Raw genomic sequence first — 19,304 nt, 5'->3', positions numbered from 1 at the left:
ATGCTCCAACGAGCAAAATATACTCGAACTCTCGAACCCTATTAGTACACATATTTTCGTCATTTGTCTATGGTAATGGCCAATGGATCCTCAAATATGGATCGTGAAGTAAAAAAAGAAGTGAAATTAAAAAATTAGTTAACATACTCATCATCTCCATGCTAAAATGCAAGTTTGTATATCTTACCAAGATATATGAAAATAAAATAGATGATTATGGGTTGAAACTGACTAGGCTGACATTTTATGTCGATTGAATGTTATAACTGCATTTTATTATTTCGCAGAATATAATTATCCTTTTTGGTAAGTGAACAATGATGTACACATAACTTCTTGTACTGTGATACGATATATGTAATTGCTTATGCAGGTCTGCCAGTATGTGTATCCATTTTACGTTTCGGTCTGTAGATATTGCATATAGTAGACTCGCGATTGACTGAGTCCTGATTAACCAAGGCTCCGGGTTAACCGAGGGAGTGGTTGGAAAACATCGTGCTTCATAACCCCCCCCCCCCCCCCCGTTTGTTTATGGAGTCAAGTCACCGTCCACGCTGGACATTTTCGTTACATTGCCGGCGTATCCGATTGTTACGGTGGTGTTTAAGTCTGTGTAGGCCTATTCTAAGCGGAAAAAGTAATCTTCTCATTTATGTTGTACTAGTAATAAATAATTACTATACAGTTTTAAGTGTTGTTTCGTCAGTTGCGACCTATTAGCACATTATCTTCGTATTATCAGAGTTTTTCCGTATCCGAGGTAATCTCGGTCAATTAGCTCGCATAATCGCGAGTCTACAGTACTTTCATATATATTGTATTTGAGCCTTGCATAATAATATACGGAATTGTTATTTAGAATTACAATTGCATAGAGTGATTTCCTTTCATGTATGGGTTTTAGCTTGACAATGCTTCTTAGGCTCTGAAATACGGGATGTTGTCAATCATTCCACTATGAGTGCAGTACTATTGAGCGCTCGAGCGTGGGAGATTCATTCGATCGAGTATTTTCAAGCAAAAGTGGTCCAGTGCAGTAGTACTCTAATGTGCAGCTTACCACACTGTCCAGATGTAATTTTATCCTGTTTTCATTATTTTACCAGGTGAGCAGAGTACGAGAGAAAATAGTTAATATTAGGTCCTCATTTTAGTTGTGAAGTCTTGGATAACTTGTATTTATGGCACTAGAATTCCATTCAGTCCTTTAAATTCACCCCCCCCCCTCCCCCCCAAATATCATACATAATTTTAAAGATTTCCTTGAATGAATGTAGGAAACAAAATTAACTTGGCAGATAAAGTTCACAACCCCACTAACAAATCTACAAAAATTGTGTCAAAATTTCTTGCTGATTGTTTAAAAACTGTGCATATAGTATGTTATATAAGTTATTGAAAATTAATGATCTTGTTTATTAAGCATGAGAGGAAAAAAAAATACTTTTCCTTCAAGGTAAACACAGTTTTGGTATTTCATTTTACATATGCAATTACTTTTCCTGTTTATATTATTTTTAATATAAATATTAGCCTAAGAATTTTAAAGTTGAAAGTGGAAATAATTTTAAAGCATTTTTTCTGATAAAAGCAATGGTGAAAATTCTGCAACGTTATGAGATTATGTACGTCAAATATGGCAGATTTTCCAATGAGACCACCATGCATGCTTGTGTGAAAATGTAATACAATTCTACTTAAAAAAATGCTTTACAATTATATGTAGGTTCAGCTCACTTTTGAGCTAAGTGTACTAGACTGTATATACTATGCTTGATGTGTAACTGACCTCTATACATCTTTTTTCTGCCCAAGTTTGTATTAATATTATTCTGCAACTTGTTGATTTACCTATTTCATTTTTTCAAAAAGCACTATAAAACAATGTTATGGTTTGGTTTGAGTTGGTGCTCGAAGTCCACTTTGTGTACAGTAAGGCTAATCGGAAATGGACCTACAGTTTAAAGTGGAATCTGAACCACTATGTGCCTTAACGGGGTATCAAATCCAGAACCCTTGATTACAAGGTGACGATGCTTACCACTGTGCCATCGGGGAGGCCTAACAATGTTATCTTGATACATTTCACAGTCATGATAAACTCAAAACACATGACAGTGAATATTGATTTAACCTTTCAAGGATGAGCAGTATAGTATGTATATGCCACCTCCACATGGCAGCAGTTAACCCATATTTTTTTCAAAACAACACATGATATGATGAAAAGATTCTCTCGGTCTATCTCTCTTTAGCCTGAGAGAATCTGTTCATCATTCGTCGCCAGGAAAGCTTCAAGACTTACTTCAAAACATGATATGTCATTTTTGTTCATTTGTCTACGTATTAAGGTATGACATACTCGAATTATAAAACAATATAGTTATTCCTAGTATTATCAACAAATGCAATTTGGAAATGGCAATTGTTTCCCTACCAACATTGTGGGATATTATTTATAAATGGGCTATAACTGTTCAACCATCACTTTATGAAATTTATGGTTTTCTGAAATGTTTGTATATATTCTATTTTTTTTCTTTCAATTGTGTGTCATCAAAGAGTGGTCTTTTGTAGTGCTTTTCCTGCATTTGTTTCTGTAAGGTGGCAACGTTATTTTTTATTTCCCAAAGATGTATCTACCTATTATCAACATGACTTTGGTGGTTGTAAGAATACACCATTGTTACCTACTACTGTACATTCTTCTTCTTCACTGCGGTCCATTGTGCTGGCCACAGGGCCATGCCAAAGATGAATTTTTGATATTCTTTTTCTTCTTCCTTGAACTATTGTTGCTGGGAGGTACTATATGAAAACACTCAATCTTCATTACATTTCTTCTGCGCAACCAGTTACCCCTGATGCTTCTTCTGCTGGAAGTATGATGGTTGTGGATGGTCTACACAGAAGCCTTTTCAGGGTAGGACTGAAGAGATTTCAATCAGAGAAGTGTTTCATTTCCAACAGCTTATTTTCTTTGGTACTCACCTTATTTACGTGTGTATAATGCACATGCGTGTATAATGCGCACCCTGGTTTTTGATGGGTAAAGTGACAAACAATTATATCTCGTATGTAATACACAATTCAATCCAGGTTCAAGAAATAGCTTTTAGTTGTAGGTCGAAAGGCTGTTGCTATGCCGATCAAGAGTGAATGACATCCTACCTATTCAGTGAGTCATCTATTGCTATGTGGACCAAGAGGAGAATATCCTCTTGTGTAAACAATAAGTCACCAACCCCTCCACTGTGTTTAGCATCCCAAAGCTTTCACTCTTTAACCATCTTATTTATTCTGTAATAGTAGAAAGCAAGATCAAAATTATGTTATGAATTTGCTGTGCTCAGGAAGCTATTTTCTGTTATTTCTCGCTCAACAAATAGTAACACTGTTGAGCCTTGTTTCCATGTTAAAACATTAAAATGCTGACGAAGGCAGAATTTATTATGTAAGAATCTTCGTCTGAAGAAGACCCTACTAGAGGGTGGAAACGTTACGTTTTTAGTGTTTATGTTTATTATACAATAACTTTTTCCTTGGTCAGCATTTTAATGTTTTATGAACAAATACCTCTGATACACATCCCATGTGATGGGAGGTGCATGATCGAATTCCGTCAGAAATGTCACTGCTTTTCTTGGTGTCGCAGAACATTACATTACAATGTGAAAAATTGTGGGACATGGCCTTTAAACTTTTATACATGGTTTTGCTCATTTCCTCTTTACTTTTTCTAAAAAACTTCAAAATATATATTTTTTCCATGACTAACATAACATGTATGTACATTGAGAACCCTCAAACTAGCAGTTAGCAGCACAAGATTTATTCCATTAAGGCATTTACACATTCCATATACAGTCAACTCTCGATTCTACGACCCCGGGTATAACGACCCTCTCGAAGTAACGACCCTTTTCCCGGGAACCGTGAAAAATTTAGAAAAAGATAGAAAAATTTGAAAAAAAAATATTTAAAAATTGAAGGAAATCGGCCGAAAAATGCGTTGTTTTTTCCTCCACTCATTCCCTTTACGAGCGCTCTACCGCTCACAATTAGGTCTGAACTAAAAATAGACACCACCACACCATGCTTGAGTGATATCCAATAGCACTTGACCTCTGCCCTCCCCTCCCTCAAGTGCACCAATGTTACCCCACACCCGACTGCCGCTACAACAACGAGCCAGGCTTGTTTTATCACGCTTACTCTTGGATATGCGAGAAGAGAAGATCGAATGTGCTTGGATGTTATTTTAAATCGACTTGACTTGTTTCCGTGTCCTAAGAGCTGCTGAAAACTCGCGGGGAAGGGTGGGAGCAGCCCGAAATGACTGCTGGACTTGCAGTCTTTGCCAATGTGTATGGCAGGTCAAGTTCTTTCATCCATAAATACACCACCTTGAGAGATAAGATCGCAGGAATGTTCGAAAATACAGATGAGTGGCGCCTGGAAGTCTGGCCCATCTGTCCAGCTCTGACCTAGAGTTCAGCAGGTTCCCGTGAGTGAGCAACTCTCGGCCTTGTAGCCGACAACTTCCGGTAACCGCTTTCATTCAAAACGTGTTCTTTGTTCCCTGCAACACTTCATAAAAAAGCGAAACTGTTAGAGATAATCAAAACCACATAGGTGAACTAAAGATCGTCAACCCGCTTAATGCGTTGTCATCCAGGTTTCCACAAAAGTTTACTTCGCTCTTACGTGCATCATAGCTCCCGTTTCCCACTTCATACGTTTTTTTAATTGTGTCGATGTCGTAATATCTGCCGAAAAAGTGTTCCGTTGGCTGACTGACTTCTCCCTCTTTTCCTGTCAGCAAACGTGGGGGGGGGATGCAGATTGTTTCAGCCACGATTTTCTTGCTGATGCGGGCTGATTACAGGCGAAGGTGGAAAAGGACCCACCCCTCTTCCTTTCCTTTGACGTCTAAAATGGGGTAACCAGTTCTGGATATATTCTTGAAAACGAACAAAAACCATAGAACAAGTAAAAAAAAGGTGACCCTCTACCCTTTCCCCATCTCATTCTCCGCCACTGGTGTGCACGGCAATGTTGATAATTGCAGAATTCAGTTGTTTTTTTAAATTTATTTATTATATATTTTTTTTAATGCTGTTGTCTGCATAGGAAATATTGCCCGTATTATTGTCTGGTAAAACGGTAAAACGTAAAGCAAGGGTCATTTTTTTCTTCTTTACACTGCTGTTAAAAATTCCGTCTTCGACAGTTGCGTTATCTAACTTCCAGCGGGTCTCCTTGTTTTTACGATGGTGTTTTGTCTAGCGTCTGCAAAGCTCTTGCTTTGCCGATAACAGCGATGACTCATCCAGTGCGAAGAAAAAGGTTATTGTTTTGAATCTCGCAAAGCTGTTTTGATTTGACGATAATGAAATTCGATCTCCAGAAAGCAAAACAAGAGTTAAAATAACTTCATGTTCTGCGCCTTCTGATAAGCAAAACTGTAAATTTAATTTACTTTTCTTCAGAACCATTCATGTGGAGGAAAAAAAAAGTGTTCAATGTAGGAATGGTCGCTGAGACAGATTAAAAAGACATTATTCAAGGGGAAAGCGTTTGGAGGGGTGGGTGTTTGACATCGAGAATACTCCTAAATCCAACATTAAATCGTCGATTAACGTGAGAGTAAATAACGATCTACCATTTTGATATGTAAAATGCGCAGTTTCATAAAGCTTGTTTTCAGTTCATTTTATGCTGATGGGCTAATCGGGACTAAATATACAGTTTAAAGTGAAATTCAATTCCAAACCCGAATGATTATCAACTGCCACGTTGTTTAATGACCTGTCCTACAATACGCATTGGGTGAAAATAGATCGCAAGTTGCGCATTTCCTTTTTCACGCTGGATTACAATGCAAGTCAAGGAAGGTGTTTGGACTGCTCCCTTGAATGGGGAAGGAGGGTGAATGAAGTTGATTGAAGCAAAGAAAAGTGACTTTTTTTTACGATGTATTTTACACAGCCGAACCAGAATGAAAATTACAGCCCTGCCTTTTATTTTTTTTGTCTGGTACCTAGAGAGGTTGTGTTGTTTCTCCCGAGAGATCTAATCTTACCAGTTAATCTTGTAACAGACAATGCTCCAGTAAACCCGTATAAAATCCAACATTCATTCTGCCCGATTATCTCCCGACTTTTGCTGGCACCAGTCTGACTGGTGTCAAGATTCTTCGAGTTTCGCTTGCAATAAGCGAGAGATTGTTTTCCTTTCCATTGGTCTCAGTGGGAACGGGTTTCTCATGAACTAGAATTGTAAGAATTTCCTGGAAAAGCAATGACAATTGAAACAAAGTAACATAATTTTAAATTCTCTTTTGTGAAAACTTTTTCACGTTCTATTTTCCTTCTCACAACACGCATCCTGTGCATAACAGGTTGTATAACTACCAGGATAAATGGTGCTACCATCTCCTAGGCATCTTTGTGTCCGTTTGAGCTCCCTTTAAGCTAAAAATTGGTGCAAATTCCAATAACGACCCCTTCGAAATAACGACCCTTTTCCTGGGAACTGTGAAAGGTCGTTGAATCGAGAGTTGACTGTATATATGTCATATTATTTGGCCAGTAATACATTTTAATTATTATTTTATTTTTTGTTATCTTTTTTTTAATACAAAGTACCATAAATATCAGAACGTTCCTTCATTTTGTGATGAGCTTATTTCAATCGCATTGCACATTAGTGTCATCATCTTGAATGGAATACCTGTTGTCTTATTCAGAAACTACAGAAATCAAGCTTTACAACAATATACAGAGGTTGTTCACTTTATATCCGACCATACTCACCTTAAGAGATACCACGCCGCCACCACCGATCATGTTCTATCGGACCCCCAGCATTGTGGACTATCGCCTGGCATCGCAGTTTCCATTGCAGCAAGCTCTGGCGCAGGACAGGCATGAGAATTCTGTCCCACTCCTCCCTGCAAGCTTTCCATAGACCATCCAGGGTGCACGGGCAGCGATGTTGAAGACGTCGTTTCAGCAGTCCAAATGCGCAAAAATCCATTGGACTGGCATCTGGGATTTACACAGGAATGTCTTCAAACGGAATGACACGAATTCCTAATTCCTCTGCCATTTCCTGATAAAAACTTAGTGATATTCTGGCAGTATGACTCGAAGCCTTGTCCATATGGATCACCTGGTTCACGTCCATTCCTACAATTGTGGGATGTCTCTCCAATAGATAGGTGTTAGAATGGAGTCTTGGAAGTATCTGGCATTCACCTTCACGTTTTTGTCCACCTTGCATATCATCAACTTACCCTCATATCCGAATCCCGTCACAATCATAAAGCCACGAGGGAAACTTTCCCTGCACTGACGAAGAAAGTTGCTGCGCCCCTTGCCGTCAATGTCACGGTATGTGATCGCCCGAATGTGACCACCAGCAGTGAGATGGACATATGATTCATCCATTGCGATATCTTTCTTCTATTTGGAACCCACCAGGTACTTTTCATACAGTTTCCTGCAGTTTGTCTTACGTTCGGCAATGTGACGCGGTAGAAGGTGGTGTATGCAGCTGGCTTGCAGCCCTTCTCCTGGTGGTTTTCCTGGGTGAATGTTTCGCAAGGAGAGCCTGTTGTGTGTAACGAGCCACAATAGCTTTCGCAGTAGTCAGCCCGAGTGTTAACCCATTCTCCCGACACTGTTTCACAATGCGTACGTATGAAAACTTAGCATGGAAAAGGGCCATTACGTAACCCTCCCAATACCGGTTGATTTTCGGTGCCATTTGATAACATTCACTACCAACACTCACGCATCTACAAGGTCAGACACAACACTACTCCCGCCAGCAGACCCATAGTTCCAGCATGATATGCCAGGTGGCAGCACCGAATCGAAAATGGTCGGATATAAAGCGAACAACCTCCGTATAACATGGTAGGGTTCCATAAACATGAAAAATCGATGCGTCACAAAATCATGGAATGACCCTGTACGGTTTCATGTTGGCTGTCCAAATTATTCCATGCATAATACGCACCATAGTTTTTGGGGGCAAAATTTGTGGGAAAAAGTGCACATTAATAGTTTTTCTTGTATGTACGCATTGCTTGCATTATAGAATTATTTTCTTGTAGTTTACGGTTATTACAAGCATAAGAAAACAGTTTTTCTTTGTGACGTTTCAGGAGAACACACGCTCCTTTCATCAGACATTTATTTTCATTTTGACTAAAGATACAGTTATAACAATGGTTAGCAATTTTTTAAACAAAAAGAATCCGTTATATAATGGACGTTGTCAATGTTACATTGTTGTAATATAGCAACTTAACTGTGAAAAAAAGCAGTCTGTTGTATTTTTATTTGAGATTTTTTAAATTATGAATCCCAAATATCATCAGGTAATTCAAATTCATCATTGTTTTCACACAGTCTCTTGATGTTTTCTGTTACATTAAATTTCAAAGATGGTGGCTTACTCCATTTGTGAAAAAGAAAACTCCATACTGGATCTACATTACCATTTTCATTATTTAATTTATTCCAGTGTTCTTCTGCAATGAACGAAGCTTCCCAGACATTCATCTCTGTGTTTCCCGTTAATCTTTTTAAAACCCTTCTCTTTTTAATCAAATGTTTCTCTTCGATGATATGAGTTGACAAACCTGTTCTTGGGTTTAGATTTATAATGTCCAAATCGTGTTCGTGCCATCTTATTGCCATTTTCCTTGCTGTTTGTCCCACATAATCCTTTGAACATGAACAACTTATATTATATATTCCTGTGGTTTCCGCATCTGGTAGAGAGTTTCTCATTTTGAATTCATTAAATGTACATTCCAAACTTCTTGGTGATTTAAAAACAATTTTGAAATCAAAACTTCTGAAAATTTTTGCAATTTTATGTGAGAATCCCTTGTGGAATGGAATGCACACAAATTTCTTTTCAACAGATTTTTCATCTTTGTCTGTATTTCTCTTTTCCTTTAGTTTTCTTGCTACTTGTTTTTTGATTTGGTTTATTCTGTTAGTGTGAAAGCCATTTTCTTTTGCTATATTAAAAAGCCTTTCTTCTTCATTTTTGATATCCTCATTATTAGAACATAGTCTTTGTGCTCTCAGGAAAAAATTTAAAAATATGTTATCCATTGTTATACGCGAATGTTCTGAATTGGCATGGATGTATTTTTCACCCGCTAATTTTTTTCTATGGACTGATGTTTGAATTGTTGAGTCAGTTGTCTTAATTTGCAGATCAAGGAAAGAAATTACATTGTTATTCATGGGTTCACAAGTGAATTTTATGCGACGATGTGATTCAGTTAACAATTTAAATACGTCCATGATGGTGTTATCATTTTTAGCAATAATTAGCACATCATCTACATATCTGATGTAGAGTTTGATATCCGCACCTATTGCATTAACAATTGGAGATTCTATGTAATGAAGGAAAATGCTGGAGATGATTCCGGATACTGGGTTTCCCATTGATAGACCGTTACTTTGCTGATAGATTTTGCCATCAAATATAAAGTAATTGTAATTTGCACATACAGTAAACCATCGAACCATTTCCCATGATTCTACTGGGTTAACCTTCATCTCAATAAGCCATCTGTGTAATGCATCTGTGGCACCTTCTATTGGGACACTTGGATATAAATTTTCAACATCAAAACTTGCAATACGATACTCATTATTCCAAACAATATTTTTTAGTTTCTGTTTCACTTCATATGCATTTTTAACACTGAATGGTGTTTGTTGTTTAATTATAGCAAGTCTTTCAACTAAATATTTGGATAGTTTGTATGCAGGATGTGTGAAAGTTGCAATGATGGGTCGTATTGGAGTTCCTGGTTTGTGAGTTTTTGGTAGTCCAAAGGCAATCGGCAGGGTTGAATTTTTGACAATGAGTTTTTTCTTCATTTCCCTTGGTATCGTGATACTGCTTTCAATTACTTTCTTTACCTCATTTATTATTTTATTTATAGGGTTTCGAGAGGTTTCTGTGAAATTGTTTACTTTGAAACATTCTTCCATTTTTTCTTTATAGTCCTTAATTCGGATAAGGACAGGTTTATTTTCTTTGTCTGATTTTATTAAGAAAATGTTGTTTTCTTTCAACCAGATCTTGAAGCCATGAACTTTTTTCCCCAACCTTATATGCTCTTTCTCCCGTTCTGTGTATTTTGGACCTCTGTTATTTCTTCTGTTGTATTCAAAATTTAACCGTTCATCAAGAGCATCATGTGTGAGACTTCGTAATTTTCTCTTTTCATCCTCATCATCTAAGAAATTCAGTGCTTTTTCTATTGAAATCACAAAATCTTCTTTGTGTATATAAGCATTACCAATTGCAAATTTCATTCCGAATTGAAAAATTTGTATATACTCATCAGGTACCTCAATATCCGTAAGATTTATAAATAATCTGTTGTCAATGTTCTTAGTTTCTATTTTACCAGTGACATTAACTGCTTCTCTTCTTTCATTGTTGTTGTGTGTAACTTGTTCTTCTTGAATTAGCTGGTAGAATTTCCTATCAAGTCTCCTTTCTGAAGGAGAAAATAAGTGCACATTATACATGAGTAAATACGGTAATTATTTTCCTGTAGTTTACGGTTATTACAAGCATAAGAAAACAGTTTTTCTTTGTGACGTTTCAGGAGAACACACGCTCCTTTCATCAGACATTTATTTTCATTTTGACTAAAGATACAGTTATAACAATGGTTAGTAATTTTTTAAACAAAAAGAATCTGTTATATAATGGATGTTGTCAATGTTACATTGTTGTAATATAGCAACTTAACTGTGAAAAAACAGTCTGTTTTATTATTAAATTATGAATCCAAAATATCATCAGGTAATTCAAATTCATCATTGTTTTCACAAAGTCTCTTGATGTTTTCTGTTACATTAAATTTTAAAGATGGTGGCTTACTCCATTTGTGAAAAAGAAAACTCCATACTGGATCTATGTTACCATTTTCATTATTTAATTTATTCCAGTGTTCTTCTGCAATGAACGAAGCTTCCCAGACATTCAACTCTGTGTTTCCCGTTAATCTTTTTAAAACCCTTCTCTTTTTAATCAAATGCTTCTCTTCGATGATATGAGTTGACAAACCTGTTCTTGGGTTTAGATTTATAATGTCCAAATCGTGTTCGTGCCATCTTATTGCCATTTTCCTTGCTGTTTGTCCCACATAATCTTTTGAACATGAACAACTTATATTATATATTCCTGTGGTTTCCACATCTGGTAGAGAGTTTCTCATTTTGAATTCATTAAATGTGCATTCCAAACTCCTTGGTGATTTAAAAACAATTGAAATTAAAATTGTAATGTAATTTCTTTCCTTGATCTGCAAATTAAGACAACTGACTCAACAATTCAAACATCGGTCCATAGGAAAAAATTAGCGGGGGAAAAATACATCCATGCCAAATCAGAACATTTGCGTATAACAATGGATAACATATTTTTAATTTTTTTCCTGAGAGCACAAAGACTATGTTCTAATAATGAGGATATCAAAAATGAAGAAGAAAGGCTCTTTAATATAGCAAAAGAAAATGGCTTTCATACTAACAGAATAAACCAAATCAAAAAACAAGTTGCAAGAAAACTTAAGGAAAAAAGAAATACAGACAAAGATGAAAAATCTGTTGAAAAGAAATTTGTGTGCATCCCATTCCACAAGGGATTCTCACATAAAATTGCAAAAATTTTTAGAAGTTTTAATTTCAAAATTGTTTTTAAATCACCAAGGAGTTTGGAATGCACATTTAATGAATTCAAAATGAGAAACTCTCTACCAGATGTGGAAACCACAGGAATATATAATATAAGTTGTTCATGTTCAAAAGATTATGTGGGACAAACAGCAAGGAAAATGGCAATAAGATGGCACGAACACGATTTGGACATTATAAATCTAAACCCAAGAACAGGTTTGTCAACTCATATCATCGAAGAGAAGCATTTGATTAAAAAGAGAAGGGTTTTAAAAAGATTAACGGGAAACACAGAGTTGAATGTCTGGGAAGCTTCGTTCATTGCAGAAGAACACTGGAATAAATTAAATAATGAAAATGGTAACATAGATCCAGTATGGAGTTTTCTTTTTCACAAATGGAGTAAGCCACCATCTTTAAAATTTAATGTAACAGAAAACATCAAGAGACTTTGTGAAAACAATGATGAATTTGAATTACCTGATGATATTTTGGATTCATAATTTAATAATAAAACAGACTGTTTTTTCACAGTTAAGTTGCTATATTACAACAATGTAACGTTGACAACATCCATTATATAACAGATTCTTTTTGTTTAAAAAATTACTAACCATTGTTATAACTGTATCTTTAGTCAAAATGAAAATAAATGTCTGATGAAAGGAGCGTGTGTTCTCCTGAAACGTCACAAAGAAAAACTGTTTTCTTATGCTTGTAATAACCGTAAACTACAGGAAAATAATTATATAATGCAAGCAATGCGTACATACAAGAAAAACTAGTAAATACGGTACTTGCGCAATAACATAACTGGAGTATGAGAGATACAGAAAGCAAAATATTTGCGACAATTGAGCTCGTTCGGATGTCTAGTATATGAAGCTCAACCTGGTGGAGATATGGAGGGAGAACTTCTTCCTACCAAGAAAGAAATCTTTATTTTATTTTTTATTTTTACCTGTCCAGTGTTGCATCAATGATTGTGACTGTTTCCATTATCGTTAAGACTAGTAAGAATCAGTACGTATGACTTGCAAGCCCTAGTCCAAAATCAATGATGTAAACTATATTAATTTTCAGGTATCAGAATGAAGAACCAGAATGATTCCGTGGATTTGTTCATCTGATGTTCCAATGAAGGATAGCCTGGCCCTAATGCTCCCACGATCGATGCCTGATAAAAAAAAGTGTTCAAGGAGGGAAACACTCAGTCTGCTCTGTGAATGTGTGTGTGTAGTACAAATTGTGAGGCGGTTGGTTTCGAGAACAAAGTTTTTGGTGGGTTGGTTTTTGCTTCATATGGACCGTTGCTGAAAGGAACAACTAGTATTAGTCATGAAGTTGAAGCCCTAACTAGAAACATATATTTTGTGTTGTGTATAATTTATTATTGGTCAAAACATTATGCATTGTTGTTTGTAAATAATGTCTGTAATAAAATGTAAGATAATCTTAAGGTTTTTTCACTTTAGTGTGCGAAGCGAAAAGAATCTGAACAAGAGAATATCTTGGCTGGTAACTGTTAGAATGTTTCATTGTTTGTAAATGTTGAGAGACATAGGAAGTCAAATAAGAATGAAAATAAAAGGAACTATAAGTTCTTTTACAGTATAAAAAGTCTAAAAAACTAACGTGAGTGAGTATAATTGTTGCAGACGACGTTTCGCGAAGCTACGCTTCGCTTCTTCAGGTCTCTTTTCAGTATATAAAATACTTCGTCATATATGTAAAAATAAATGCAGGATTAGGTAAAAGAGGGTGTTGAGATATGGAATTTAAAATTACATGAAGTTAAAAATGCCATGAAGGCTAAGAGATAATTCTAAAAGAACAGTGTACCCATATTACATACATACTACTGTAGCGTACGAATGCTACATCCCCTCCAATGAGAACTCCACAGATTCCGACTGTCGGAATCTACATTATATTATATACATGGAAAAATTCCGAAATTCACATTAAATCACATACATATTTCCCACGACTTTTTAACTTCTATCAGAACAATTTGCACCACAGAGCAAAGTGGCAGGGTTCTGACAGTAGATCGGAGTGTGTATCTCCTGTCACACCGGACCTGCATCATCAGTATTTGTCCTTGCGAGAAGTATTTTGAATTACCGAGCTAAGTGGTGTAATTCTTGCGGAGATTGAATGAATCGTACTGCCACAGGGGAGTCGTAAAATCGGCATTTGTAAAGCGAGAAATAATGGAAAATCACTACCTCAAAATTCAGCTCCAACATATCAAATTGTCACGAAAATACGTAGACAATGTGACCTACAATTTAAAATAATAGTTTAAAAGCACAATGGAAGTGTACGTTTTGGTATATTTGGCAGCAAAATGTTCTAAAATAAAATCACGAATTTTGGGAAATACATATAACACTAAAAACTCAAAGAAAGATAATGCCAATTTTTAATACCTGTCACATGAGATCGATCGATTGATTGGTTTAGAATTTGTGGGTGCGTCGCCACATATGGCCATTTCGCACCTTTCAGTATATATGGGAAAAAATCCCCTTATCTAAAAGCCTTACCTTAAAGTTGAAAAGGTGGTATGGAAAATAACTTTCCCAAGATAACTTCCCAGGTATCAAACTCTCACAAAGAGGCATAGGCCATGTGACTTACAATTTACAACAGTAGGTTAAAAACACCATGAAAGTATAATTTTAGGTTTAATCTCCAGAAAGTGCACTAAAAAAAGTGAATTTGTAGGGGGGTTGAGAATGGCACCAATTTTAGAAAAAAATTATGAAAAATAAAGATCCCTACCGATTAGGCATAAATAAATGAAGAATATCCGTAGTAATTTAGTTCATAATTGTCAGGGAAAAATGTAAATTTTGTCCTGGAAAAGTCAGGGAATTCCATTTCTGTAGCCACCCTGTAAATATTTTTTAAGGGGAGTGCACTACCCCCTAAATCCTTTGAAGCAAAAAAAAATTATTTGTTTATTAATCTCCCTAACGAAAATAATCAAGAACCACCATGAACTTATTATACACTATGTGGAAGAAAGTCATTGGACACCCCGGTTTCAACTCTGAAACGAACTCCTCATGGAAAAGGGAGTACAGACGGGTATATATACGGCAGCAGGAGGATTCTCAGATCATTCGCTGATAAAATGACGAACAGGAAAGAGCTCAGCATGTTTGAAAGAGGGATCATAGTAGGCTGCTCCATAGGAGGCATGAGTATACGTAGCATAGCTGATGCCCGACAGGTTCCTAAATCAACTGTAGCCTTTGTCATCAAGAAGTGGAAGGAAAAGGGACACTGCAGCAATGCGCCACGAAGTGCAAGACCCACGAAATTGGACGACCGGGACAGGAGAGTGCTGAAGAGGGAGATTCGGAAAAACAGGAGCCGTCCGATGCATTCGATTGCAGAAGAGTTTCAAAGTGCGACCAATTTGACTGTTTCGACGAAGACACTTCGCAAGGAGGCCCATGCGCTCGGTTATCATGGTCGAGCCGCTGATCACAAACCCCTGATAACAAAAAACAATAAGCGGCATAGACTATGCTGGTGTAAAGAGCGGAGAAACTGGACGGTGGAGCAATGGCGGAATGTCCTATGGAGCGATGCATCACGCTTCACACTGTTTCGATCAGATGGGAGAGTGTGGGTATGGCGATTACCTAGAGAACATCTGTTACCCGAGTGTGTAGTGCCCACAGTGAAATATGGTGGTGACGGCATCATGTTCTGGGGTTATTTCAGCTGGCATGGCGTGAGTCCACTGGTACCGGTGTATGGCCACATGACGTCTGCGTCCTACCGAGATATTCTCGACAAGTCCATGCTCCCCACATTGTGGAGTTTCCAAGGAAACGAAGAATGTGTGTTCCAGGACGATAATTCGACTTGTCATGTTTCCAGGGCTACCACGGAGTAGTATGCAGAAAATTATGTCATCCGACTGGATTGGCCTGCTCAGACCCCTGACCTCAACCCTATCGAACATCTACGGGACGAACTGGAGCGCCAATTGAGGTGGCGATCGCCTTGTCCTTCTACGGTTCCAGGGTTGGCGACTGTACTGCAGGAGGAATGGCGGAATATCCCACTCGGTGTACTACAAGACCTTGTGGCCAGTTTACTACGACGAGTGGCTGCTGTTATCGCTGCCAAAGGCGGACCGATTTCCTATTGATTGCAAGAAAACTGAAGGTATCCGCTGACATGTGGTGTCCAATGACTTTCTTCCACATAGTGTACTAGATTATCATGCTAATAATCACTTGATCTGTGCACTTGGAAAATTTAATAATACCACATGTAACGTTTCAACCATCAGGGTCTTAGAACATTATGTGTGAATAGTTTTAGTGTAATGGTTATTCCATACCATTTCAGCCAATTTTCATTTGTTACCTCACCATTTTCAAGTGTTCAAAACTGACATTAAAAAATTTTGGGGGCCTTGCGTTTGGATATGGTTAAGGTGTTTTGCCCCTTCATAGTTGTTTTGTGCCCCAAAGATGAGAAATTAGGAAGAAAAAATTATCTGATTTATTGTACTGTAGCATGGAAAATACTAATCTGGAAGCAAAAATGGTAATAAACAGAAAGAAAGAGCATTTATTTTTGAAGAAAATTGTTTTTGAATCATTACAGCGATTTTCGAAAAAAGGTCTGACAACATTAAAATCACCGCATGCTGCGGATAGAAAATGACTGCCAGATCCAAACGCAAGCGCGAGAAAAATGTTCAATGTCAGTTTTGAACTCTTGAAAGATTATTATTTTAAAAACTGGTGAGGCGACATGGGTTGGTCAAAATGGTATGGAATGACCTATATAATAAATACTGCATTGGTCAGCATCTTTAGTATTTTGTAACCAAAAGTGTTTAAATGAGTCCAAAACAATGGAATGAATCTTGCTTATTTGTTCCCGAATTGTACATGTTTCTAAAACAACCTCTTTTTAACTATCTTCAAAATAGTTATAAAATATTTTCAAAAATTCAAAATTATTTTTTGAATATATATTTCTTTTCAGTACTACAAGGTTCATGCAAATGTTATTTTTAAATTAACAGCTATGTGGCCTGCTTTAAAGTGGAATGGTGTAGGTTTATGTATGATAAAGTACAGTATTGGCAAATTATTGGACTCATTGTAAAAAAAGCAGCACATTTCCTTGTTTTGAAAGTGTTCTAACTAAATATATTTGACAATTGTTATAACTTTTTTTTATTGGATGAAACTGTTAGTCTGCTTCAATATAATCTTGTTTCCCACAATCCTTTCTTTTACTGGAACATTATGTGCATTGTTTACGATGTTATTTATGCTACTTTTTTGTTATAACAAAGGAAATAATATTAATTCTGATTGTTGTAAGGGTGTTCTCTATTTGTATGTTTGGAGCAACGCATAATTTCATAAACCACATAGTTTGAAATTTGAAAAAAAAGAGTGAAAAGGAATTGTACACAATGATTAAAATGGGCTCAAAAAGAGCCAAAGGTGGGCATACAGAGTACTGACAGTACTTGCAGTGTGTATAACAACGCACAAAACATTAAATCTGTAAAATCTCTCTACACAAAGTGAGCTTATGTGTGTTTCATTTTTTCAACTAAGGAGTCCAATAATCTGGCCAATACTGTATATTGTAATATGACACAGGTTTAAGGGGATTGTTCGTGTTGTGTGTGGATGGAATGAGAAGGTGTGCTTAATGAAGTAAGAACAAAGAATATCACTCACCTAGCAGATGTAATCCCAGAGGGATAGCCTCAACAGGTAGCTGTGGCAGTGGCTCTTGGCTCGTCATGGACACCTTGTCCAGAGTCGAGTGGCAGGATATATTGCTAATGATGTCACTGGTCGGTCGAATTTGCTTATGTTGCCACATTTACCCATAATGGGCACCTATTGCCTTCTGATGTGCAGAAGGAACGCCAACAGATATGTATCTGGTATATATTTTCCTGATTATATGTTGCATTTCACGTGTTAGGAAGTCTGGTGGTGGAGTTGACTTTTTATGCTTGTTAGGTGTTGCTGTATTTTTCGATTAATGGATCTGCCAATGTAATATATGTGCCTTGCACCCACACTGCATCATATATGTACCTAGATTATAAAGGGGGAGTATAATTTGTTGGTAAGTTTGTTGGTTATTTTGGCCAGTTAGTTTGAGAGTTACATTAATATGGTTAAGGTGATCCAGGTGTCCACAGTAGTTCGACATCTAGGCACAACAGAAGATGATGCAGACGAACAAGCAAGGGCAATGCACCTAGCACATAACACGTAATTAAAATTAAAGGAAGCTCGCCAAGCAACACTGCAAGTTCCCAAGAGGGTGGTGGTTGTGGCCATCGAAATTAATAGAACTTTTTAGAAACCAGTTTTGCAAACAAATTAGTACTTCATTTTAATAGAAAAGTTGTACACATGGTTAGAAACTTTTTCATTAATAAAGATGAAAAATACATTGCAGGAAGGTATAGAAATCATGACTTTATCGCAATCCAATCACGTACGTTGAATTGCATCTTCGCAAATAATCTGCATAAAGAAACAAGTGTACTCATTACCAAGTGCTAGAAATTGATTTTCATGTTTCAGAACACTTACATACGGAGTCGAATAATAACTAACCAGACATATTAATATACTGAAAGGAAATACTCAAATTTTGCATTCTATTAAATTCAAGTAGCCACTGTCACTTTGCTCTCGGAATTTAGACATATTCCCAAGAGGATGGTGGAATTAAACGAGTACTGTAATGTTGCATTACAAAGTATGGAACTGGCACCACTGTGAGACTTAAGATGCCCGAGAGTATAAAGGTCTCTGTAAAGTTGTGGTTTGTAGTTGTACTTAAGTACAATAAAACATGATACGTATTTAAAATAAGGAGAGTCTTAATAACAAGAACAAGACAAGTACTTCCCCCTTTCAGTACATTAATTTGCTACTGCATCTTGCATCTCCAGAAACATGTAGTTGTTGTTATTGTTTTATGTCCCCTTTATGCATAGTGAGGCTAGTCACGAGTGGACCTAAAGTTTAGTGGGATCCGAACCACCACCAAGTATCGAACCCAGCTCCCCATTAAGTTATGACACAAATCCCCGTTTCACTCATTTTAAACCAATAAATTGACCCACTGAAATACGCTAACGGATCATTTAAATACAAACATTTTTAATGTAATAAGGATATGGCTCTTTTTGGAATGGACAAATTATATAAAAACCAGGGTAATGGTGCGATCTCGCACAAACAAATTTCTTCATTTTTACAGGAGAAACTACTTACGGAATTGAGTTTCTATAGATTGTTTAAAGGTCGTGGATGTCTTCTTTCCATCGTGCAATATATTGGACCACAATTTCATGTATCTTTCAAGAAAAGTATCTTTCCGACGCTCTCTGGTAACCAGATGTGGCGTACCTTTCATGACATAACCCCGTTGAAGTGTTTGTAACCACACGGTTGTTTAGCAAGATTTTTTTTTTACTTTTCGAAAGCTGTATCGCATTGTCTTACCAACAAAATTTTAACTATGCTTGCC

The 19,304-nt window shown here is 36.7% G+C and overlaps 1 protein-coding gene across 2 annotated transcripts in view; it reads left to right on the top strand.

Moving 5' to 3' along the window:
* The window catches only part of LOC145979711 (cryptochrome-1-like), an 88,303-nt gene extending 75,107 nt beyond the window's left edge, over nt 1-13,196 (top strand). For both annotated transcript variants that reach the window (XM_083112685.1, XM_083112684.1), the window contains exon 11: nt 12,825-13,196. In XM_083112685.1, coding sequence (XP_082968811.1) covers nt 12,825-12,836 — 12 coding nt within the window. In that variant the 3' untranslated portion in view covers nt 12,837-13,196. The remainder of the gene's footprint in view (nt 1-12,824) is intronic.
* Nucleotides 13,197-19,304: the final 6,108 nt, after the last annotated feature.

This window comes from Lepisma saccharinum, chromosome 26 (genome assembly GCF_977018435.1).
Source record: "Lepisma saccharinum chromosome 26, izLepSacc3.1, whole genome shotgun sequence".
Taxonomy (NCBI): domain Eukaryota; kingdom Metazoa; phylum Arthropoda; class Insecta; order Zygentoma; family Lepismatidae; genus Lepisma; species Lepisma saccharinum.
This window is presented reverse-complemented; position numbering and strand designations above follow the sequence as displayed.